We start from the raw sequence: 18,872 nt of genomic DNA, 5'->3' as shown, positions 1-18,872 counted from the left end.
TGCCAGCTCCATCTGGGCTCATTGGTTGCCTAGTAGCAGTTAGTCTGGGAGCAGGCCAGGAGCTGGTCCTAGCTGGTCTGGACCCTGCCAATCAGCTGAGAGCTATGGAGTGCCAGCAACTGCTATTGACACCTATAGAAGTATATGGAGTGTAGAATTTGAACCATTGGGAATTTCTAATAATTTCTATTTGGGTGGTTTTAATTTTTTTTAAGCAACTAAGAGAATTCTTGATGGTCTCCAAGACATGGACATGAGAGGGTAATCCGACCCTGACCTCTTCTAGCTTTGCCCCAGAGTTTGTGAATTCTGAGCTGAAGGTTGTGGCTTTTATCTTTGCTTCTCCAGTCTAGTCACACACAGCCCTGTGATATCACTTTGTTGCAGACACAGCTTACAAATTCTGTAAATCAGTAAGTTTAATATTTATTTACAAAAGTAGTTTAAAAATTCTTCTTTAAAAGTGAAGTATAGAAATCACTTGCAAAAAAACACACAACACTGACAAATGCTGATCTTAAAGTATGTGGGAAGTGGGTTTGGAGGCAGGTGTTTTAGGTACAAGAATTAATTTATGCTGTTCTCTAACTTGATTTCCTTTCTATTTTAAATAAATTTCAACAGTCTGGGGGGGAAATAATTTATAATATCAATTCAGAATAAATGGAAATGCAGTAACCTTTTTCCCCAATTAAATTTACAGACTGAAACAGAAAACCTTACATGCAGTAAATATAGACTTAAAGACTTTTGGAGGAGTTTTTTTTCCTGGAAATCAGATTTAAATATAGAATACTATAAAAAGACAATAATACCAGTCTTTACCAAATGTCTACAAATGCTAAACTGTGCTGACTTTTTCCTTTAAGGGCCTGAAGTAAGATGGGTAGGGCCCTACCAAGTTCACAATCCATTTGGGTCAATTTCATGGTCACAGGATTTTAAAAAATCGTAAATTTCATGATTTCAGATATTTAAATCTGAAATTTTACAGTGTTGTAACTGTAGGGGTCCTGACCCAACTCTGAAGGCAGCAGCAGCGGAAGTAAGGGTGGCATGGTATGATATTGCCACCCTTACTTCTGCGTTGCTGCTGGTGGGGCGCTACCTTCAGAGCTGGCCACCTGGCCAGCAACCGCCGCTCTCCCAGCCACCCGGCTCTGAAGGCAGCGCAGAAGTAAGGGTTGCAATACTGTGACCTCCTCTCCCCCACAATAACCTTGCGACACCCCAACAACCCTCTTTTGGGTCGGGAAACGCTGGTCTCCATGAAATCTTTATAGTATAGGGTAAAAGTACGCAAAAAACCCCCAGATTTCATAGAATCATAGAAGATTAGGGTTCGAAGAGACCTCAGGAATTAATTTGTAAACTTGACACCATCAAATTGGGCCTGAATAAAGACTGGGAGTGGCTGGGTCACTGCAAAAAATAATCTAGTCCAGCCTCCTGCTCAAAGCAGGACCAACCCCAACTAAATTATCCCAGCCGTGGCTTTGTCAAGCCAGGCCTTAAAAACCTCTAAGGAGGTTTCATGGGGGGAGACCAGATTTCATGGTCTGTGATGCATTTTTCATGGCTGTGAATTTGCTAGGGCCCTAAAGATGAACCATCAGCTACTTTTGGCTGAGCATTTTTGATGTAGCATGGCATAACAGTATACTAGGTTAGATCAAATCTTGCTGCACTGAATTCTGTCTCTTCTGGATTAATCTTCCAAATTTTGCTCTCACATATCCCAAGAATTGTTTCACAATCTGTTGCTGTTAGCATGTGGCCTCTTGGATGCTTTTAGCTCCAATGGAACCATTCCCTTCTGTTCAGTTCTATAGTTACTGCTCACAATGGTCTGACTTAAAAGCAATTCAGTCTAGCTCCAGAGTGAAGAACTTTCTGCTTTCTCTCTGATGAGCTTCCCAACTGCTCCTTTCCCAGCCCAAACTGCAGACAAAGGCACAAGCTGACCTTCTCCCTCTAGAAGGTAAACATTCTCAAATTGCCTCCAATGGGTCCAAAAACCTACCATATTACAGAGGTTGCTCAACACCTGGCAGTAGGAAATGAAGGTACTCAGAACCTTGTTGAATCAGGAGTACCATGTGATTATGTGTGTAGTGGAGAACGGCAAATTATAGAAAAACTAAATTTAAACTAGAATTTCAGACCTTAGGCTAGTGTGATCATTTTACACAGTTTTATCTTTTCCCCTTGTGATTCCTAATGTGCTAGGACTTCAGACATGTTTTCAATTGATCACAATGCTTTTAAAATTTCATAAACCTTTTAATGACTTTTAATCGCCCTCCCCCCCAGGTTTTAATATTAGAACCAACAAAAATTTACCAGCCTTCATATCTGTCCATCAATAGCGAGGCGGAGGAGAAGACCATATCTATCTGGCATGTCCTACCTGATGACAAGGTAAACCACTGCACTTGTTTTAGGATGAGAAATGTAAATAATGAATCGTATCTTATTGGTCTCTGAATCGTGTATGTGACATAAATCCTGTAACTAAAGACTTCTTACAGTTGACTACACAAAATTTGTGGCATATAAGAAATATCTTCATTTACATATATTGTTGGGAATTGCTTATTTTGCAGACAGTGTTTCAGTTTTCCATGATCTCTTTTATGATTTAAAAAAATGTGAAATTTATAATCTTATTTCAGAAGGCTTCATTTAAGTATATAGTGCACAAAGATTCAGAAGCACATTACGGAAAGCTTGGCTTTTAAAATGTATGTATGACACACCAGTAACATTGTAATATAAATGTATTTGTACAAATGGAACTTTCCTCTGGTTTTTTCCTCTGGTGTTACCCAAATCCATGTTGTAGTTTTGAAATGCGCTTAAAAGAATTTGAACTTTTGAAAGATGTGGTTCTTTCAAATTAGACAGTTTCACCAGAATGGCTTACCTCTGTCATCTTTGAGTACTGGACCCTCAGTAATGCACTGAGTATAAAAAATGCCCCTAGCTAGCACTCACTGGTTTATATTGTAGCCTGGTGGAGACACTATAAATAAGATGGCAGAGGAAATAAAGATAATTGTTTTGAGTAGTTGTGCAGGAAGTCAGGAACTTAAAGAGGAAATTGATCAAAGAAAATAGATGTTTAGGAGACTGAGAAGCTGAGAAAACGTGGTTAAAGATGGAAACTTGGAAGCGGAGGTGTGGTTAAGGCAAAGATATTTGGAAGGAGAGTGAGTCTGAAGGGAGCTTTGGAGACATGGAGTGAAGTGAGGCATAGATGGAGGAATTACTGCGTCCAGGAAGGAAACAGTAGAGTGATGGGGGTAGGAGCAGCCAGGAAGTTTTGGAAGCAGCAAGAAAGACAGGAGCCTGGGAGAAGTGGAAAAGGGAGAGGAGAAGAAGGAGGCATAGGGAATGAGTAGGTTCAGGGAGTTGTGGAACCATAAAAATGTTACATATGGTTTCTCAGCTCCCAAGAACCAGCACAGTCGTCATTATTTCTTTTCTAATGACTTTTCTTCAGTTGCAGGGTACAATAGAGGGGAATTGTTTCCTGGAATCAGTCCGTCTTGTGCCTTTTACACTTACAGTAGAAATATTTGACATGCTCCTTTCTCGCTATTTTCTATTTCTACTCCACCTTCTTTGAACAATGTACGTGGAACACAATGAGCAACAGCACTTGGGCGTTTTCTGGGGAAAACGGACTGTGGGGAAAAGCATGTAGGTAATGGCAGTAATAGGACATTCAGAAGACAAATTGAAATGCAGGCTAAACTGTGTCCAGATCAATGAATTCCTGTTTATATGTGGTCAGCTTTGATCAGCATCATTCATGATAGCCTCAGACTATCAAACACATACATACATTGCCTTAGCTGTTGGACACAAACCAAAATATATTTGCCACACATCGTAAATGTTGTCATGTTAGTGCTGCAGAAGAAACCCTGATACCATAAAACATCTGCTCTGGAAGATTGCTAGAGGCTATTTCATATTTGGAATTATCTCACTACCCATAAATGCATGATTCTTAATAATTCACTCCCAAACAATCCACTTCTCTCTGTTTGGTGGCTTATCTCTCATACCATAAATATGAAGCATGATTATTACTCTGAACTCCCCAAATCCTCTCGTCCTTGCTCAAAGATTCTGTAGTGTAATACTAACTGAATGTGCATCATTCATTACTGGATAAAATTTCTTCATAGCCATGTGGTCAACATTCCTTAATTTCTCTAGATATCTTTTTAAACTTTCATGAACCTCAGTGTCTCTCTTTCCTCCCGTACTCGGAATAAAAACAATGAGGAGTCCTTGTGGCACCTTAGAGACTCACAAATGTATTTGGGCATAAGCTTTTGTGTCAACCTGAAGCAAATACTCACCAGCAACTACACACCACACAACAGAAACACTAACCCAGGAACCAATCCCTGCAACAAACCGCATTGCCAATTCTGTCTGCATATCTGTTCAAAGGACACCATCATAGGACCTAACCACATCAGCCACACCATCAGGGGCTTGTTCACTTGCACGTCTACCGATGTGCTATATGCCATCATGTGCCAGCAATGCCCCTCTGCCATGTACATTGGACAAACTGGACAGTCTCTATGCAAATGAACAAATGGACACAAATCAGACATCAAGAATTGTAACATTCAAAAACAGGTAGAAGAGCACTTCAATCTCCCTGGACACTCAATAACAGACTTAAAAGTCACCATTTTTCAACAAAAAAACTTCAAAAACAGACTTCAGTGAGAAACTGCAGAACTGGAATTAATTTGCAAACGTGACACCATCAAATTAGGCATGAATAAAGACTGAGAGTGGCTGGGTCACTACAAAAAATAATTTTCCCTCTGTTGATATTCACCCCTTCTTATCAACTGTTGGAAGTGGGCCACATCCACCCTAACTGAGTTGGCCTCATTAGCACTGACCCCCCACTTGGTAAAGCAACTACCATCTTTTCATGTTCTGTGTATTTATACCTGCCTACTGTATTTTCCACTCCATGCATCTGATGAAGTGGGTTATAGCCCATGAAAGCTTATGCCCAAATACATTTGTTAGTCTCTAAGGTGCCACAAGGATTCCCCATAGTTTTTGCTGATACAGAGTAACACGGCTACCCCTCTGAAATCTGTCAGAAGATTAATTCATGTAATTGTAGGTCAAAATATGAGCTCCTTACTCCCATCAGTGAGCAATTAATTAGATTCACTTCAGTCAGTGGAGCTGCCTATAAATATTTCAAGACAAAAATCTAGGATAAGGGAAGACTGGGAGTATGCATCAGTAAGTTAAAGATAAATAACATTGCAAGTATGTTGTAATTGTCCAATGACTAGGCATTACAAACCCAGGAAATTCAGAATGAAGGCTGTACTTAAAAGAAATTTAGTCATGTTAGGAATGGAAATGTACAATTAGGGTGCACAAACAACCTTAACTCTGCCCTGTAGTGACATCATGCAATAACCATTAGATTATGATTAAGAAACAGTGCTTAGTGTTTCGGCCACAGATAAAATGAAACTGATTTTTAAAGATTTTTTCCCTCTGTATGAGAAATTTGAAGAGTCTGTGTGATTCCATTATTGAGATTATTTGGGACAAAAGACTAACACATGCTCAATTTCTTAAAGGACCCAGGATTTAAAGGATTTAATTAATTTTTAACTCACGAGTTAATAGATTTACTGGTAAATTCTCAGAAAATTCATTCTGTACTCAAAGAATAAGTGTGTAAGTTTAAGGAGTGTATGGTTTATTTTTCAGACATAAGAGGTTTAATATTTGCTTTAAATGTGAATGAAACTCAACTTCTCAATTTGCAACTGGTAACTACATGGCAAGAAAGAGTCTCACAATCTGGCCCAGTATAAATAAATTGCCCTCTTCCTTTTCCACAGCCATTTTCCAGTGAGTATTTTCTGCTTAACTCAGTTTTAATTAAATGATGAAACTTGCGAAACTTAAAGAAATTAATGGGAAAGTTCTTATAAAAGTCAGGTGGTAGATATGCTTTGTTTCTGCTATAAACACATGTACCATTCCCCTGAATGTACCAATTTGTTTTCTGATAGGTTTTAAAGAAGTGCCACAGTCCTATTTGTCAGTAGGAAAGGCAATAGCCAAGCTGCCTCGATTTCATGTTGGCTTCTGAATCCAATTTGTGATTTTTTTACTAACCGAAGAACAGATGCTGGAGTTGGATACCACCCTGATATGTTTACTCAGGTTGTTTAGAAGTTGGCAGAATTATGAGCAACACAGCTTTTCTGTAATTCAGCAGCCTGAGAAAATGATGTGGTAAATGAAAGAGGTTGTATGAATCTGTGAGAGATTACTCTTTCATAAACTGCAAAGCTATAACATATGACTTGGGCTTCTCATGCTTTTTTAATCCTTTCACCCTTCCTGAATGTTTATTTTGGAGTATTCATGGGTAGAAAATGGGGTGAGGACCCATAGCTGGAAGGCATTCAGGGGCCATTGGGGGTGGATATGGGGAGAGGGGCAGCTGAGGTTGCTGGGATACTCCCCGCTATTGCTGGGGGATAGGGGAAGCAGAGGTTCAGGTGGTACTCTTTCCTCATATAGGGGGGCCAGGAGACCTAATGTGGCAAGAATCCCCATCCCTTTGCTCTGTTCCCTCCTGTAGGTAAAGAAAATGCCCATGTTGGCTCTTCATCAACTAGCATGCGGGGGGGAGGTGCAATATTAGACAGCAAAGGCTAGTTTAGAAAACTAGAATGATCTAAAATTAGTAGGGCGCACATTCCGTAGATTAAATCTGGCCATCTGCTAGGTCTCAAAATGTAATGGTAAATGGGGACTCATCACTGAATGGGTGTGTTTCTGGTAGGGTCCCTCAGGAATCAGTTGTTGGCCCTAAGCTATTTAACCTTTTTATTAATGACTTGGAAGAAAACATAAAATCATCACTGATAAACTTTTCAGATGACACAGACTGGGGGAGTGGCAAATAATGAAAAGGAGAGGTCACTGATACAGAGTGATCTGGATCACTTGGTAAGCTGAGCTCCAGCAAACAATATGTGTTTTAATAAGGCCAAATGTAAATGTATACATCTAGGAACAAAGAATGTAGGCTATACTAATGTGAGGGGGACTCTTATCCTGGGAAGCAGTGCCTCTGAAAAAGATTTGGCTTTTGTAGTGGATAATCAGTTGCATATGACCTCCCAGTGTAACACTACGGTCAAAAGGGCTAATGCAATCTGTGGATGCATAAGCAGGGAAATCTCATGTAGGAGTAGAGATGTTATTTTACCTCTGTATTTGGCACTGGTATGACCATTGCTGGAATAGTGTGTCTAGTTTTGGTGTCCACAATTCAAGAAGGATGTTGATAAATTGAAGAGAGCTCAGAGAAGAGCCAGGAGAATGATTAACGGATTAAAAAAACATGCCTTGTACTGATAGATTCAAGAAACTCAATATATTTAGCTTAACAAAGAGAAGCTTAAGAGGTGACTTGATCACTGTCTGAGTACAAATATTTAATAATGGGTTCTTCAGTCTAGCATATAACACGATCCAATAGCTGGAAGTTGAAGGCAGACAAATTCAGACTGGAAATAAGGTGATATTTTTAACAGTGAGAATAACTAACCATTGGAAGGATTTACCAAGGGTCATGGTGGACTCTCCCATCACTGACAATTTTTAAATCCAGATCAGATCTTTTTTCTAAAAGATATGCTCTAGGAATTATTTTGGGGAAATTTTATGACCTGTGTTATACAGGAGGTCAGACAGATCATAGAATCATAGAATATCAGGGTTGGAAGGGACCCCTGAAGGTCATCTAGTCCAACCCCCTGCTCGAAGCAGGACCAATTCCCAGTTAAATCATCAGATGGTCCCTTCTGGCCTGGGAATCTATGAACAGGTAGCCAGCCAGAAGGCAGGAGATCTTGAGCAGAAGGTCAGTCAAAACAAAGTATTTCAGGTATCTCTTAAAAGTTTAAAGCCTTAGAATTCAGCTAAGAATCTCTAAATTACTGTATATACTAGATCATAAACCGGTTCGTTTATAAGCTGACCCCCCCCAAGATGGATAAGTAAAAATGGCAAATTTTTATGACCCATTCATAAGCCTACCCTATCATTCAGGGATTGGCAAATTTCGGCTCCTAGCCCATCAGGATAAGCCGCTGGGGGGCCAGGACGGTTGGTTTACCTCAAGCGTCCGCAGGCACGGAGGTAAACCTAAGTAAACAAAATGTCCCAGCCTGCCAGCGGCTTACCCTGACGGGCCAGGAGAGCAACTGGTGGGGAATTTTTTTGGGGGCGAGAAGCTGGGGGTCAGGGGAGTAACCCCTGTGACCACCCCCCACATGACCCCCCAACCCAGGACCTCCCCACATGACGCCTCCATGTGTAACCCCTCCCCACCTCTAGCCCGGGACCCCCACACTCTCCCCTTCCCATCTCTTCCCTTCCTACCTTACTTGGTGTGGGCCAGAGGAGGATGTCTCTGGCCTGGCTGGAGCTGCTCCAGCAGGCTGAGTGGCACGGCCCCAGCCTGTCAGCCCCAGAGCTGCAGCTGCTTCGGAGGCTGGGGGGAGAGCAGCGTGTCCAGAAGCGGAGAGACTCTGGCCCCGCGTCTTCCCTTCTGGCTTTGGCTGTGCTGCCTCTCCTTGACCCCTCTGTTGGGGGTCGTGGGGGAGGCTGTGTCCCACCTCTCCCTCTCTCTATACCCATTCATAAGCCGACCCCCTTCTCTGATGCTTCCCTCTTTTACTAAAAAAATTCGGATTACGAACAAGTATATACGGTACTTTAAATGCTCCATTCCACAGTGTGAGCTGAGCCTGTGTTTAGGAGCAATTTGTAGCACAATTGGCATTGTATCAAGCAAGGCTGACCATATTTGAATATCCTCCTTCCTCGTTATTCCAATCAAACATTGCCTTCTCAAGGTTTGTCAAATCACTCAGTACCTTTCCATGATACTGAGACATTTCTACTCCTTCTACATTGAGCATTCATTTTTAGCTATTAAACTAGGTCTGAGCAGAAAAGTTTTGGCGATTTAGATGCATTTCATAAACTTGCAAAATAATCTATTATGGAAAGTTTTTATGAACATTTATGTAGAGGTAACACCTGGCAGCTTTAGTCCCATTGTGTGGCAATGTGCTAAGGAATAAATGAGTCCCTGTGATACAGTTTACCCAATAACTCATTTAATATGAGGACATTCTCACATCATTCATAGCTAGTTTGAATTTGCTACTTTACAACTGCAGGTTACTTTTAAATGAATTTTTTAAATTATTTGAGGTTTGATGTAGGTCTAAAGAAAATACAGTTGTGTGTATTTGGTACATTATATTATGGTATTTTATATTAACATAGCCACCTGTAATAAAATGTGAACAGAAAAGAAAGATGGATTAAGATGATACGGAGGAGGGGGAAATTGATCTGGGAAATGGTGTTATAGATTATCAAGTGCTGTTGGCTCAGCCTCCTTTACAATTCACTGTACAAAATGCAGCAACTCTGGTAATGTGTCTCCCTTCTTTATTTCTTGCTATTCTTGACAGGTGTCATAAGCTGTTCAACTTCATGTCTCTTTTGTCTTTGGGAATTCATTTGGTTGTGACTATGGTTGGCACCAAGGCTTCATTCTAAATCTTGTCTCTCAGCAAGAAATGTTTCTTGGCTTTATTGTTCTAGTTACTAAAATGTGCTCCAGAGCAGTATTTCTATTCGGCAAAGACTGTTTAAAGATGCTATTGGCATTATGCTAAGATGCCACGAAGAATAATTGCTACAGTGTAAAATGCTAATATTTTGAGTAACATTCCTAAATCTTTCAGCCTCTTCATTTACAGGGTAAAAGATAATACATGTTGGATCTTCTATATTAAGGGGAACTTTATTATTATGTTTTATCTTTACATGTTTTCTGTATGTTACAGAAAGGTATTTATGAGTGGAACTTCAGTGCTGCTTCTATCAGGGGAGTAAGGTAAGCTTCCTTTATTTCATTATCTTAAACAAACAAAGGTAACTGGATGAGTGGTCTGTTGGGATAGTGCAATGACTTGGATGGAGCACTGGGGACAAAACTTAAGAGAGTTTTGCATCTGCCTGAGACATGGGGATTTCCAGCATAACACAAGCCCTGAAATGTCTTCTTGTGATTCTAAAATGACCACCTACAATTAGGGTAACCAGATGTCCCAGTTTTATAGGGACAATCCCAATATTTGGGACTTTGTCTTATATAGGTGGCTATTCCCCCCCCTCCCCCCCCGCTGTCCCGATTTTTCATGCTTGCTGTCTGGCCACCCTACCTGCAATGGCTATCCTACAAAAACAAAATAAAAAATTTAAAATTGCTAATTTAAAAAAATATTATTTTGCTGACTAAAATAGTGCCATAATTCACATTTAAGTGCAGTTATAAGTAGAATTAAAATAATGGGTTACTTTTAATGTATTATTAATAATAAATAAATTAATAAAATTAATATTTATTTTTTTATTTATTTATTATTTGCATTACCATAACACCTAGGAGTTCCTGTCATGCACCAGGACCGCATTGTGTTAGGCTTTCTATAAACACGTAACAAAAAAGATGGTCCCTGCCCAAAAGACCTTATAGTCAAAGTATAAGACAAGGGATAACAGGTGGATGCAGACAGGGAGAGCAGAAGGAAACAATGAAACTGTGATAGGCTGTAGTCTCCACACACCAGCTGCCTGTCTGTTAAGTTCTTTTGTAGGCATCATGGCATAGTAGAGTTTTGAAGAAGGTTTGAAGGAGGACAATGCAGTAGCTTTGTGAACGTTTATGGGGAGCTCCTCCCAAGCGTGAGGGGCAGCATGGGAGAAAGCACAAAGAGGTTTCTTTGAAAATTTAACAAATGGGCAGTGGAGGCTGGTATCCTTAGCTGATAGGACGCAGGAATCAACATCTCCGTAACGAATGAGAGATCATAGGCAGTACGGGGATAGACTATGAAAGGCCTTGCAAATGAAGACAAGCAGCTTATATTTCATGCAAAAGAGAAGGTGAAACAGTGGAGGGATGCAAAAAGAGGGGTGCCAAGGTCAAAGCAACAGGCTAGGATAGTGATCTTTGCACTTTGAGTGATATCTGTGGGGCAAGATTGCATATGTTAAGGCCAGAGAAAGGATAGTAATCAAAATGTAAGATAATGAGACTGGATGAGAGTTTTAGCTGGATGGATGGAAAGGAAAGGTCATATCTTAGAGATGTGAGGCAGAAAGAATCAGAAAGATTTAGACAGCCTGGATGTGAGGAGTTAGAGAGAGGGCTGAGTCAAAGATGATGCCCAGGCTATAGGTATCAAGCCCCTTTCAGGGCATCCAAAAATAACTAGTTACATTGAAAACTTAGATCATTAAAATGTGTAATTTCTTTATGTTGTGATTTTGAAAATTAATTGTTCACCTATATTATTTTTAAAAGATTGTTTTACTGATATTTACAACTTAAAAAAATTAAATGTATATGATCCGAGGAATGGAAAACCTGTCTTATGAAAGGTTTCAGAGCTTGGCTTGTTTAGCCTAACCAAAAGAAGGCTGAGGGTAGATATGATTGCTCTCTCTACCTATATCAGAGGGATAAATACCAGGGAGGGGGAGAAATTATTTAAGCTCAGTACCAATGTGGACACAAGAACAAATGGATATAAACTGGCCATCAGGGAGTTTAGACTTGAAATTAGGCAAAGGTTTCTAACCATCAAAGGAGTGAAGTTCTGGAACAGCCTTCCAAGGGGAGCAGTGGGGGCAAAAGACACATCTGGCTTCAAGACTAAGCTTGATAAGTTTATGGAGGGGATGGTATGGTGGGATAGCCTAATTTCGACAATTAATTGATCTTTGAGTATTAGCCGTAAATATGCCCAATGGCCTGTGATGGGATGTTAGATGGGGTGGGATCTGAGTTACTACAGAGAATTCTTTCCTGGGTGTCTGGCTGGTGAGTCTTGCCCACATGCTCAGGGTTTAGCTGATGGCCATATTTGGGGTCGGGAAGGAATTTTCCTCCAGGGCAGATTGGCAGAGGCCCTGGGGGGTTTTCGCCTTCCTCGGCAGCGTGGGGCAGAGGTCACTTGCTGGAGGATTCTCTGCACCTTGAAGTCTTTAAACCGTGATTTGAGGACTTCAGTAGCTCAGACATAGGTTAGGGGTTTATTACAGGAGTGGGTGGGTGAGATTCTGTGGCCTGCATTGTGCAGGAGGTCAGATTAGACGATCATAATGGTGCCTTCTGACCTTAAAGTCCATGACTCTGACTCATAACAAGAAATCAGGTAAACTCTGTTGCCCTGGAAATGTAAAGAGCCTCGTTCTCATGTGCACTAAGGACTCTTTATGCAACTTTGGATCTTTGCTTCCCCCTGGCCCTGGCATGCCCACATTTTTCTTCAGCATGGTTCCTTAAATAGGGAGCAGGAAATGGCTGGCACAGAAACCAGCTCTGCCAGTTTTGTTGGCTTTACTTCAGCAAAAAGCTCCCTTCTGCATGTGGGATTCTCCGGTGGTCATTCATGTCCAGATTCTGCCCCCTCAGCATCACTGAACTGCTGCAGAATCTGGCCATAGAGTGTACTCGTGTGCATGAAGTTAAACACGTGCAGAACTATTTGAAGGATCCAGGTTCTAATTTGCGCATGTTAATATCTAGGAAAGTACCACTGAACTGCTTTAGATCACTTCCTTATTTTTGTCTTACTTTCTTCCTGTGCCTACATAGAATCATAGAATCATAGAATATCAGGGTTGGAAGGGACCCCTGAAGGTCATCTAGTCCAACCCCCTGCTCGAAGCAGGACCAATTCCCAGTTAAATCATCCCAGCCAGGGCTTTGTCAAGCCTGACCTTAAAAACTTCCAAGGAAGGAGATTCCACCACCTCCCTAGGCAACGCATTCCAGTGTTTCACCACCCTCTTAGTGAAAAAGTTTTTCCTAATATCCAATCTAAACCTCCCCCACTGCAACTTGAGGCCATTACTCCTCGTTCTGTCATCTGCTACCATTGAGAACAGTCTATAGCCATCCTCTTTGGAACCCCCTTTCAGGTAGTTGAAAGCAGCTATCAAATCCCCCCTCATTCTTCTCTTCTGCAGGCTAAACAATCCCAGCTCCCTCAGCCTCTCCTCATAAGTCATGTGTTCTAGACCCCTAATCATTTTTGTTGCCCTTCGCTGGACTCTCTCCAATTTATCCACATCCTTCTTGTAGTGTGGGGCCCAAAACTGGACACAGTACTCCAGATGAGGCCTCACCAATGTTGAATAGAGGGGGACGATCACGTCCCTCGATCTGCTCGCTATGCCCCTACGTATACATCCCAAAATGCCATTGGCCTTCTTGGCAACAAGGGCACACTGCTGACTCATATCCAGCTTCTCATCCACTGTCACCCCTAGGTCCTTTTCCGCAGAACTGCTGCCTAGCCATTCGGTCCCTAGTCTGTAGCGGTGCATTGGATTCTTCCGTCCTAAGTGCAGGACCCTGCACTTATCCTTATTGAACCTCATCAGATTTCTTTTGGCCCAATCCTCCAATTTGTCTAGGTCCTTCTGTATCCTATCCCTCCCCTCCAGCGTATCTACCACTCCTCCCAGTTTAGTATCGTCCGCAAATTTGCTGAGAGTGCAATCCACACCATCCTCCAGATCATTTATGAAGATATTGAACAAAACCGGCCCCAGGACCGACCCTTGGGGCACTCCACTTGACACCGGCTGCCAACTAGACATGGAGCCATTGATCACTACCCGTTGAGCCCGACAATCTAGCCAGCTTTCTACCCACCCTATAGTGCATTCATCCAGCCCATACTTCTTTAACTTGCTGACAAGAATACTGTGGGAGACCGTGTCAAAAGCTTTGCTAAAGTCAAGAAACAATACATCCACTGCTTTCCCTTCATCCACAGAACCAGTAATCTCATGATAAAAGGCGATTAGATTAGTCAGGCATGACCTTCCCTTGGTGAATCCATGCTGGCTGTTCCTGATCACTTTCCTCTCATGCAAGTACTTCAAGATTGATTCTTTGAGGACCTGCTCCATGATTTTTCCAGGGACTGAGGTGAGGCTGACTGGCCTGTAGTTCCCAGGATCATCCTCCTTCCCTTTTTTAAAGATTGGCACTACATTAGCCTTTTTCCAGTCATCCGGGACTTCCCCGGTTCGCCACGAGTTTTCAAAGATAATGGCCAATGGCTCTGCAATCACAGCCGCCAATTCCTTCAGCACTCTCGGATGCAACTCGTCCGGCCCCATGGACTTGTGCACGTCCAGCTTTTCTAAATAGTCCCTAACCACCTCTATCTCCACAGAGGGCTGGCCATCTCTTCCCCATTTTGTGATGCCCAGCGTAGCAGTCTGGGAGCTGACCTTGTTAGTGAAAACAGAGGCAAAAAAAGCATTGAGTACATTAGCTTTTTCCACATCCTCTGTCACTAGGTTGCCTGCCTCCCTCATTCAGTAAGGGGCCCACACTTTCCTTGGCTTTCTTCTTGTTGCCAACATACCTGAAGAAACCCTTCTTGTTACTCTTGACATCTCTCGCTAGCTGCAGCTCCAGGTGCATGTACCATGGCAATCTGTCACATCTCATTTTCATATTTTTAAGTGTATTTTTTAAAAAAGAAAATCAAATTATCCAACCAGTCCTCTCTTCTAAAAATGACACAAAAATTGTCTGATGTCTCTAATAAATTCTTAAACAGATGGACCTTTTTGCCCTTCCAGCACCTAATAACTCTTTCAGCTATCAACAGACACTAGGGTGACCAGATGACAAGAACAAAATATCGGGACACCCGGGGGGACAGTAACAGGCTCACCCCCTCCCCACCAGGGCCGGCTCTAGATTTTTTGCCACTCCAAGCAAAAAAAAAAAAAAAAAAGCCGGAGTGCCGCCGAAGCAAAATATCAGGACAAATGGCGTCCCAACCGTACATCGGTCAGGACGCGGGACAAACAACTAAATATTGGGACTGTCCCTATTTTATCGGGACATCTGGTCACCCTAACAGACACAGCGGATCAGTTTATTTTAGGGAAAAAACTGCAGTCTGGTTTCAGTTTTTGTTACAATACATTTTCGAACATTTGTAAACTTCTTGCCAAATGGTGGTGGCAGGTTTTTTTGGCACTGCTAAAATATGTATTAGTGTTTGCTAATGTTATTTATATGCCTCCAGTAATGTTGTTATCATTTAAGCCCAGTCTGTTTATTTTGTCAGATGTCCAAGAAAGTCTGGAAAATTTTAAACTGCCTCAACTAGAGCTAAGGTCCGTTTCTGCCACGGCCCTGGCAGAACTCAGACAATCTTCGGTAGCTTGGCTGAGGGGCAGTTGGGCAAAGTCGATGTTTGTTTAATTACAAAGCTAAATAAATCTGTATGCACATCTTGTATAAAAGTATCTGTATATAATCGGCATAGGTGCTGGAACTACGGGTGCTGGCGGTGTGGCAGCACCCCCTGGCTTGAAATGGTTTCCATTATATACAGGGTTAACAGTTTGGTTGTGTGGCTTTCAGCACCCCCACTATACAAATTGTTCCAGCACCTATGATGATCATTACCCTCTCCTTTCAGTTGTTGCTAATCTTGTTAGATTAGAAGCTCTTTGAGTCAGGGGCCATATTTGTGGTACAGCTAGCGCAAAGGGGCTCTTCTCCTGATCCCAACTTCTTTTGTCTCCTTTGAAAATTCTGCCCTGGAAATATAATCCCTTACAGCTCTCTAGGAAACGGAGATTAACAGCTCTAGCAGGGAAGGCCGGGGCTCTCTGTAGTAGTCAAAGGCCCAGAGATCCCAGACTTAAACGGTCACATCATTTTTCTGTCCAGACCTCAGTAACTATTTATTGGTGTTACATAACCAGCGCTTTAGCAGGAGTGCTGGGGAGGTACCTCGTACTGAAGCATGACTGATGTTTCCAGTAAGCATGTAGGGAAATGACTGAGGAGACACTTGCTTTATGTGTTCCGTAGCAGCCAACATAATCAGCCTCTTCTTCTTACGAGTAATAGAGTTCATCCCTTAAAAATTGAGAAGGAATAAAAAAAAATGTATGTAACTTTGTAAACATGGTGCTGAATCACACACTACCTTTTGGTAATTGGTTTTGCTTGAGCATAAACTCAGTTAGTGGGTTGTGCACTAATAAATTACTCAGCCTGTATCATATATCCTTTTTTACACCCCCCCCCCCACACACACACACATTGATTACTGAATTGGGCCAGAAATTACATTCAGTCATCAAAATCCTTTAAAATGTGGCTAGCCCCTCTATGCACTTTGGTTGGTCCAATAAAAGACATTACCTCACCCAGCTTGTCTCTCTATGCATGTTGTGTCAGTTATGCCAGTTACCCAAAGAAGCGCTATTCTGCATGTGGCACACAGCTGCATTTTAAATAGCTGTGGTCAATGTAAGCTGTAAGAACAAATGCAATGCAATAAATGGTTAACATTTACAATAAAAAAAAGAATAACAGCCTCTATTTTATACAGTAAAGATGAGCCCAAGTCACTGAGTGCTCAATTGTATCTGGGGCACAGTCCTGAGCACCTAGGAGTAGGCCCAGGAGGCAGTGTGCCTTTGAGTGACCGCACTGAGGCACAATTCCTTCCCTATTTCCCCCTGGCTCCAGGTAGGAGAGAGGGATAATTTGCTGCTGCCTTAACCTGACTCAAAGTTTGGACATATATCTGAGTCTGAAAACTCCCAAATTGTAAGGGTGTTTGGATTTCTATTCTGGTTCCTCCTAATATAGATGCAGGCCTATAGGACAGATGTTAGGTATCTGATGAGCATGGCATGAGAACCTGTGTTATCAGCACCCTCCCTATACAAATTGTTCCAGCACCCTGATGAAGCGTGTTCTCGGGCTGCCTCATGATGGAATGACCGCCACCGTCTTCTGTAATGGCTTGGAGATGGACCCATTCACTATCTGTACTGGTGTTAAGTAGGGCTGTGTTATTGCCTTAACCCTTCTTTCCATCTGTCTTGCATTAATTTTGATTCTTATTTGTGACTGCTTTTCTTCTGGAATTGGGATTGAGTATCGCATGGATGGCCAGCTCTTCAACCTGTAGTGTCTTCATTCTACAACTAAAGTCACCAGGACTGTTATTACCAACGTTCAGTATGCTGATGACCATGATATCCTCACGCACACTGAGGCTGACTTGCAATCCACCCTAGATCTCTTCTCAGGCGCATATCAAAGCTGGGACTTTCCCTCAACATTGGGAAGAATAAGGGTGCTCTAACGGTCTGTCCCAGCACAAGTTGGCCCCCTTCTCCCACAAATTGTTGAGCCAGTACCTTTACCTTGGAGATTGAATATAGGATCCATTGTGCCAGAGTATCCTTTGGAAAGTAGCTCCATCATGTCTTTATTGACAGAGATCTGCGGATGGAAACTAAGATTCTTGTCCACAGTGTAGTAGTCATCCCGATTCTTCTTTATGAGTGCGAGATATGGGTGACCTACCGCAGCCATCTTAAGTGTCTGAAGTGGTTCAAACTGTGCTACCTTAGAAATATTCTCCATATCGGATGGGAAGACTGTCATGCCAATGCCAGCGGTCTCTCTGAAGCTCACATCACCAGTGTTGAGGTGAAGATTATGAAACATCAACTTTGCTGGGCTAGTCATTGTGTGTGGATGGCTGATACTCCTCTTCTGAAGCAACTCCTCTTTTCTCAACTTAGTCATGGTGGTAGGACCTGCAGGGGACAGAGGAAATGCTACAATGCTGAAAGTATATCTTAAGAAGGGAGGCATTGACCCCACAAATTGGGAAGAGCTGTCTGGCAATAGACTGCAATGGCATCCATCATACATCAAGCCTCAGTCCATTTTGAAGAGAATTGCCTTGCTCAAGAGTCTGAGAAATGGCAGAGGGGGAAGGAAAGGTAGAACATCCCCATCCGCAGTTGTGCTCTCTCCAGGCAACCACCTGTCACATGTGAAAATACCTGTAGAGCATGAACTGGACTTCAGTCATCTTAAGTCTCATCAATGACTTTCTCTTGTATCTAGGGATAGCGGCAGCTGACGGACCAGGTTACCAAGCCACCACCTCTCCTTCTGGAGCAGGGACCTGGGTCTGGGGAATTCCGGCATTTCCAAAATTCCAGTGAAATCAGTAAAATCAGAATAATGGCTTTTTTAAAACTTGGGAATTTTGGAGGTAAAATAGGTAAAAACTGAAAACGAAGGCCCTTACTTATTTTTAAAGAATTTTTAAATTTTCTTGTTCTGGTTCAGACCCAGCTCTTGTTTTTACTGATTAAGTTGCTTTGTACTTGGCATCCTATCAATAGAATTTTTAAAAAATTATAGTATTGGAAGTTTTTACTCTTAGCAAATAAGTAAAATCTATTCACTTGAAATTTCTTCTCCACAGTTTCTGCATAATCTACTGATTAACTGCTCTATATGCTATCTCATAAAGAACTATTAATAAGCAACTGTCATGGTGCCTGATCATGCATCCCCTGTGCATTGACTTCAGTGGGAGTGTTGGGTGCATACAGGATTTAGCTACAGGGCCATAGTAAATGTGCTTGCATGTTTTGTGAGGTAATATCTTTTATTGGACCTCACCTCCCCTATCTAGTCTCTCTCTTATCGTGGGGCCAGCGTGGCTACAGCAACACTGCAAACTTGAATGTTTTGTCAGTTTTGGAACTAAGCACACAAATAATTTCAAAACACCCTGTACTCATTTACAAAGACATTAATATTTCTAAATATGCCACCCTTGTAGGTGCACCACCTCACTCTAACCTTCCTATCTATC

The 18,872-nt window shown here is 41.9% G+C and overlaps 1 protein-coding gene across 5 annotated transcripts in view; it reads left to right on the top strand.

Annotated features, from left to right (window-relative positions):
- The window catches only part of MAP3K5 (mitogen-activated protein kinase kinase kinase 5), a 161,393-nt gene that overhangs the window by 102,564 nt on the left and 39,957 nt on the right, over window positions 1–18,872 (top strand). For all 5 annotated transcript variants that reach the window (XM_077813098.1, XM_077813103.1, XM_077813099.1 and 2 more), the window contains 2 exons: window positions 2,314–2,421; window positions 9,963–10,012. In XM_077813098.1, coding sequence (XP_077669224.1) covers window positions 2,314–2,421; window positions 9,963–10,012 — 158 coding nt within the window. The remainder of the gene's footprint in view (window positions 1–2,313; window positions 2,422–9,962; window positions 10,013–18,872) is intronic.

This window comes from Eretmochelys imbricata, chromosome 3, assembly GCF_965152235.1.
Source record: "Eretmochelys imbricata isolate rEreImb1 chromosome 3, rEreImb1.hap1, whole genome shotgun sequence".
Classification (NCBI taxonomy): domain Eukaryota; kingdom Metazoa; phylum Chordata; order Testudines; family Cheloniidae; genus Eretmochelys; species Eretmochelys imbricata.
The sequence above is the reverse complement of the archived record's forward strand: the minus strand, read 5'-3'. Positions and strand labels throughout refer to the sequence as shown.